This window comes from Seriola lalandi, unplaced genomic scaffold, assembly GCF_002814215.2.
Source record: "Seriola lalandi dorsalis isolate HSWRI2012SDOR001 ecotype SW California unplaced genomic scaffold, Sedor1 jcf7180002054476, whole genome shotgun sequence".
Lineage (NCBI taxonomy): Eukaryota > Metazoa > Chordata > Actinopteri > Carangiformes > Carangidae > Seriola > Seriola lalandi.
The window spans coordinates 415,317-422,835 of NW_019525029.1; the positions used below are offsets into that span (position 1 = coordinate 415,317).

The window sequence follows — 7,519 nt, forward strand, 5'->3', positions numbered from 1 at the left end:
GTGAGTGAGTGAGTGAGTGAGTGAGTGAGTGAGTGAGTGAGTGAGTGAGTGAGAGTGAGTGAGTGAGTGAGTGAGTGAGTGAGTGAGTGAGTGAGTGAGTGTGAGTGTGAGTGTGAGAGTGTGTGGGGTCCCGTCCGTTCTGGTTGGCTGCTAAATCACTCAAGGTGATTGTAAAGAACACACACACACACACACACACACACACACACACACACACACACACACACACACACACAGTCTCACAAGCCAGACTAGGGAAGGTTAAACGAAGTCAGAGCCGATCAAACAGACTGACTTCCTCCATCTTCACCTTTTCTCTGTCTCCAACCTGTTTTGTCTCACCACATCCTCCTGTTTTCATCCTTTTCTCCCTCGTGGGTCAAGCACCCAGACATCTCCATTAAGGAGACAGTGTTACCTTTCACTCCTCCCTATTCTTCTTTTTTTTTTTGTACAGCTATCTATCTAATCTGTAAAGCCTTTCTCATGGTGCCGCTCTTTTATCTTCTTGATGTATTTTGCAAGCCAACTCTAAACTGAACACATCTCTACTTTCCTTTGTTTTGTCTGTCTGTGGTCTCTGAACAGCCCAACGTTCCCTTCCAGGTCCTCAAAAGAGAGTGTTAATGGAAAGAGATGCAACACTTGTGTGCCCCAAAACAACACACCCTCAGATATGTGTGTGTTCATTTTGCAGAGGGAGAATGTTGAGAGTGCACAGACAGACATGACATGGTGGTTAACTCAGACTTTTGTGGCAACACTGTGGTTATACGGCTGTGTGTACATGCCGGCTCAGTTATTTTTGTGTGTGTGTGTGTGTGCAGCACTGTCACGTACGCGCAGACAGGCGGCTGCCAGCAGCATACAAACAAGCTCTCTGGGGAAAACCAATCTGGGGTCTGAAATGACTTAGGCTGGGGAAATAAACAGCAGCAGGTCATAAACCAAAACTGACTGAAATGGAGGGCTGGAATGAGGTTCTCTGTCTTGTTGGGTTGTTTATTTGTCACTCGGGAGAACCTTTGTTGCCTCAGAGCACTGAGGCAGCGGTCTGGGCATGCTGATGTCATGCTACAATAATCATGACAAAGTTTCGACTATCAGCTCATCTCTTGCCAAAAATGCGTGTGTGAATGTGTTGTTGTAAATATGTAATCTCTCTTAATGTAATCTCTCTTCTTGTTTGTGTGTGTTGTTTCCACGCAGAGCCGCAGTTCTCGCTGCACGCACACACAGGGAAGGACACAGCCGTACACACTCGAATCATCTGGTCATGTGACTGGAGCCCCGACAGCAAATACTTTGTGACATCCAGTCGGGACAAGAAGGTCATTTTCATTCAAAAAAAACAATTAGCTTTGAAGGTGAAACTGATGAACTGATGGCATCAATTTTTTGATTCCTCATTCAAGTGTGTGTGTGTGTGTGTGTGTGTGTGTGTGTGTGTCTGTGTGTCCAGGTGATCGTGTGGGGCCCGTGCAGATTAGAGGACACCGAAGACTCCGTGCCTCCTCCTGAGATTAAACCCCGTTCCTCCGTCTTGGATGTGGGCGATGCGGCTACTGCTGTAGCTTTCTGCCCTGTATTCTGCTCTGATAACAGGTACACACACATACACACACAATCACATATGAAAGCCTATTTTTTGTGCACTATGGCGAAATCATGAATAAGTATCACCTTTACTGGCAAACCAGGATGGTACTGGTCGTATGGTTGTCTGTCTTGAACACTTTGATTTTGCGTAGATGTTAGTTTTGGCTGTTGCTGTTTTATTTTTATCTCTTCATTTGAAAAGACGTAAGAGTGACACAGAAATAGGTTTCAAGACAAAGTTAAGCGCAGCAGATGATGGTGTTGAGGAAATGAGTTACATAATGACTCAAATGGTTCACAGCAACCAAATATGTGAATTATCTCTGCAACTGCTAATACACAGAGCACACTACTTGTTTAGGGAGACCTGGATTCTCTTCAGGGCATTGTAAGCTGGTGGCATGTATTGAAATGAATAAAGCTGTACTTGTCATTGTGTAAAGCATGGATCCAGACTTCTGCATTCATCTTTTAAAGCCCCAGATGAAACATCTAAACCCTGTGATAGTAAAATGGATTTTAATTTTATTAAAGTATCTAAAATTCTAAGTTTATCTAAAATTTCCATTACTGTGTGGTTTGAGCTGTAGAAATTAATGTAGGTGAAAGTTTTGTCTGCTGTAATACATACGTACGTGTGTGTGTGTGTGTGTGTGTGTGTGTGTGTGTGTGTGTGTGTGTGTGTGTGTGTGTGTGTGTGTTCTGCTGCGTTCCACAGCTACCTGCTCGCAGTCGGCTTGGAGTGTGGGAGAATCCTGCTGTACAGGTGGAGCCCTGAGCAGGAGTGTGCTGGAGAACTTGGCTGGGTCAGCTGTGGAGAAACAGACACCTTGTATCCTTACAACACACACATAAACACACATGTGAGGTTCATCTGAAGTTCATGAGATGCAGCATTGAAAGGCCTCTTATGGCCACTGGCAGCACATGTAAATGGCAGTAGTGTGGCTGGTTGGTTTGGTGGCTGCTGAGAGGCAGAGGCTTTTTCTTAGCAGGTACTTATGGGCATTTCTGTGTGTTTTGTATCCTACATTTCCCACGATTCTTTTTAAAAGAATCTCCTTAGTGTGTGTGTATGACCAATAACCCATGAATTGTATTGCGAGAATATTGATATTGTTTGTTCATCCATGTTGTTTGTTTGAGATGGATAGGTGGCACAGCGGTATAGTATGTATCGTGGGTATTTTGGGGTAATTATTCTATGCTTATTGCCATCCAGAGCAGTGTCCTGCTGTTTCCCTTCACCACGTACTTTCTCAGACAAAGCCACGCTTTGGCAGTCAAGAGGCTCCGCTGGAGGCCCAGGGCCGGCCAAGCGGGTCGAGAGAACAACAAGAAGGATGGACAGGCTGACGGAGAGAGTGAAATCGAGGAGGAGAGCTCCTGGGTCCAGCTTGCCAGCGCCAGCGCCGACCACACTGTCAAAATCTTCAACATCAACAAACTGGCTCTTTAGCACCACCAACACTGACACTATTATGCCCCTAACACACAGAGAGACACTTGGACTGAGGGCCACAGGCCTGACTAGGGCACCAAGGCCACAGCTGCTCACTGGCAAGCCATTCACTCCCTGTGACAACAAGTCCAGTCATGGGTCAGTCTCAGGACAAACCAACAACACACATGCCCCGCAGTCTGTCTACACACAGCTGAATGGATTTGATGGGTGGAAGAAAGATGGTGAAAACACCATGACCTTAGGGTGGTATTTTGCTTAGACACTTCAAAGTGTTATAGACTGAGAGAAGAGGACACCGCTAGATATCTATACAGATCGCATATTTAGACAGGTTATCCAAGTAAACAGTTATACAGTGAACTGTATTGTTAAAGCAACTCATCAAGGAAGTAATCAGATCATCATGACCATGCTATTCTCTCTGATCATTAATCGTACACTATGTATGGTGTTTATTTGTTTAATGACCAATCAATAAAAACGTTTTCTATATCTACAATTTGACTGTCTTTGGTTTCTAAATTAAGTTCTGAAGGGTTTGTTGATTTAAACAATCAACAAACTCTTAAGTACATGATGGTGTAGGATCACCAAACAGACTCTGTAGCAGCGTCACAACTTCAAGAGCCATACCTGTGTGTTTTTGCATGGTTAAGCCCAAAGGCAAACAATTTTTACTCTCAGAGCTACTCATAGCTTATATTACTGGTTACATTTATTCACATATTGTATCAAAACACTCAAACTGATCTCCAAAACAAATCAGATGAATAACAGAATTGAACAAGCCATCAAATATCAATATCCAAAACTCACTTCAGACATCAGTCTGACATCAGTGTGCCAAAAAACTGGGTCAAAGCTGAACATACAGACATCAGAGAAAAAAGAAGCTCCTCAGTAAGTAATAGTGATAGATATCAGTACATTCAATGGTACATAACAAACAGGGACTTAAAATAGCTAATTCGGTACACTTAATTTTCCAAAGTGTAAACAAACATGGGCAAAAACAAATAGGGCTCAATTTGAAGCCCACAGCTAAATTCATGTAATCCAAGGCAACATATTTCTGGTTTCTTAGAAAAGTTTAGTTTATATCTGTTCTGTTATCCAGAAGAGTTTCTATCACTGCGTGTCGCCTACGGCATATCTGATGTAAACAAACTTGACAGCATAACTAATTTGACTGCCAACTGATGATTAATTATATGGTGTTGAAGCGGGGTGGGTATATCTGTGTATTTGATTTAGTTGCATTTGGAGTAGATTCACTGAGTGAAGTTGTGTCGCTTAAAGTTTGTACTATCCATCCATGGTTTGTGCAGACTATATTCTCAGAACCTTTGGGTGAGCTGCTGGTAGCTCAGAAGCCACTTGTTGGAAACCCCTGGTTTAGACCAAGACCAGACGTACATAACAGCTATTATGCAAGACATGTTGCCGTGTTTTAAGATTTTATGTCTTTTCCGGGCAGTCAGTGTTTCCATTTTATTTTGGTATGATTATCAATCCACAGACTGCTGAAGCTTGCATGAGCGGTTAAATCCCAACCTTTTTGGCTTGTTAGCCCTTAAAACAAAGCCATGTCTTATCACTGGTCATCACATAACCAATTAAACCACAGAGGGATTTTTGTGTTTTACTTCAATAACTCAGTCATATCATGTCTCCTCAGAGTTAGCTTACGAGCCCTTGTCATCATTTTGGGAACCATGTGCATTTGAAAATAGATAGCAGTAAGCATATATTAGTTGTAGTTAAGGAAATAAAACACAGGTATGGTCCTTTATAAGTAGCATTAAACATTACAGCAGATGAGGATAAATCAATGCAAGACTGTCCAGTTATTGAATGGTGCAGATTTAGATTAGGGTACATCTGCTTCGGGAGGCTGAGTAAAGCCCTTAACAGAATTCTCAAGGACAGAAGAAGTCTTCTTGTCCTGGATTTACTGTGGACTCAGCCGAGTGTGCCGTCATTATATGTCAGCCATAAATGTATCTGCAGGAGATTGTAACCACTGGCCATAACTCTCTCTCTAATCACGTATCTTGGTATGTATGGAGGCATCAGTCAACCCAGACCACACACGCTCCTCCAGGAAATGGCTGTTTTTCAAACAGTGAAATTAGGTTTTGGGACAATACAGCCATAAATCAAGGGATTATCCACATCATATATAACATCATGTAATTATTGAATCATTATCAGTGATGTTTCAATTTAAACATGAATGATTATCTTACTGGGAATTTTCATAGACACATTTGTGTGTGGAGCTCTCTCAGCTCTCTGCTCTGACTAGCATACTAATACATAGGCATATGCTCCTCTCTAAGATGTCCACTTCAATATGCCCTTGACCACTCATCTTGTTGAGGTTGGATTGCCATAATGTGGTACTGAGGAGGGATTAGAAGTCACGTCTGAAAATCCTTGAATGCTGCAGATTAATGGAGAAAATGGTGACCAGTGGCACAGGTAATAAACCACTAACAAAGGTTACTGAGACCTCAGAAACACTGCTCAAGAGAGGTTTTTGAATTAGGGAATACTGGAGGGGACTACAGCATTATGCTTCTGTGTCAGTGTCGGTTCCCCTAGATGAATAGTCCATGATTTTAATGGAAGAGCTTCTTTTTTGATAGCATAAAACTTCAAACATTTCAGCCTTTGTAAGCTACACAAAGAACATATGATGGAAAAATGTTTTTAAGACAAATAATGTAGTTCTGGTTTTATTTTTAGAGTGCCCTAAGTCTGTGTGAAATGTGTATGCACTGTTTCCGTAATGTTGAATGAGTTATGCGTCGCTGTGTGTGGGGGTGTACAGCAAGGGCGTAGATTTGCATAAGGACAATAGGGACATGTCCCTACCAATATTTTGGGAGGACAGAGTTGTCCCTACCAATATTTGAGTGAACTTGTGTGCACTACGTTTGGAGTGAAGTCATATTAGATCATTCCATTGTGCCCTCAAACAGGCTACTTCTCCAAGACAACCGATTTAAGCATGCTAACATTTGACTGACTGAAAAGGCAGAGGCTATCTGAATAGCTGGATATGCCAAAGTATGAGGTTAATTTCTGTTAAGAAATCCCATGAAAATGTTACCATGAACACTGTAACGTGTTTTTTGATTTACTATTGTATGACTTTTTATGGCTTACTATTCTATGACTTGTTATACCTTACTATACTATGATTTTTTTTATTCCTTACAATGCCATGATGTTTTTAAGACTAATGTGAGTTTTAATGGCTTACTATATTGTGATGTTTCTATGCCTTACTGTACTGTGACATTTTTAATGCCTTACTATATTATGACGTTTTAATTAATTTTTTTGCCTTACTATACTATGTCGTTTTGATTACTTTTTATGCTTTACTATACTAGGTCATTTTTATGTCTTACTGTACAATGTCGTTTTTTTTATAACATTTCATGCCTTACTATACTATGATGTTTTTATGACCTTATATGCCTTACTATACTATGACGTCTTTATGACTTTTTATGCCTTACTATACTATGACGTTTTTATGACCTTTTTATAACTTTTTATGGCTTACTATACTATGACGTTGTTTTGATTTTTATGCCTTACTATACTGCGTTGTTTTCATGCCTTACTATACTATGACGTTTTTATGACTTTTTATGCCTTACTATAGGCTACTATGTCGTTTTTATGACTTTTTATGACTTTTAATACTATGTGTATACTGCACATGCAGTATACACATCGTTTTTATGACTTTTCATGCCTTACTATACTATGTGTTTTTATGACTTTTTATGCCTTAATATACTATGTCGTCTTTATGACCTTTTATGCATTACTATACTATGACGTTTTTATACCTTACTGTACTATGTTGTTTTTATGAATTTTTATGCCTTATTGTACTATGACGTTTTTATGCCTTACTGTACAATGTTGTTTTTATGACTTTTTATGCTTTACTATACTATGTGTTTTTATGAATTTTTATACCTTACTATACTATGTCATTTTTATGTCTTAGTATACTATGTCATTTTTATGTCTTACTGTACAATGTAATTTTTATGACTTTTTATGCCTTACTATACTATGACGTTTTTATGACTTTTTATGCCTTGATATACTATGTTGTCTTTATGACTTTTTATGCCTTGATATACTATGACGTTTTTATGATGTTTTTATGTCTTACTATACTATGTCATTTTGTAACTTTTTATGCCTTAATATACTATGACATTTTTATGACTTTTTATAGCTTACCATAGTATGTTGTTTTTATGTCTTACTGTACAATGTCGTTTTTATGACTTTTCATGCCTTACTATACTATGTGTTTTTATGACCTTTTATGCCTTACTATACTATGACGTTTTTATGACTTTTTATGCCTTAAAATACTATGTCATCTTTATGACCTTTTATGCATTACTATACTAT

General features: G+C 39.6%; 1 protein-coding gene across 2 annotated transcripts in view; it reads left to right on the forward strand.

Annotated features, from left to right (window-relative positions):
• The window catches only part of elp2 (elongator acetyltransferase complex subunit 2), a 26,474-nt gene extending 22,911 nt beyond the window's left edge, over positions 1-3,563 (forward strand). For both annotated transcript variants that reach the window (XM_023412338.2, XM_023412339.2), the window contains exons 19-22: positions 1,210-1,331; positions 1,463-1,605; positions 2,318-2,431; positions 2,863-3,563. In XM_023412338.2, coding sequence (XP_023268106.1) covers positions 1,210-1,331; positions 1,463-1,605; positions 2,318-2,431; positions 2,863-3,058 — 575 coding nt within the window. In that variant the 3' untranslated portion in view covers positions 3,059-3,563. The remainder of the gene's footprint in view (positions 1-1,209; positions 1,332-1,462; positions 1,606-2,317; positions 2,432-2,862) is intronic.
• The last annotated feature ends 3,956 nt before the right edge of the window (positions 3,564-7,519 follow it).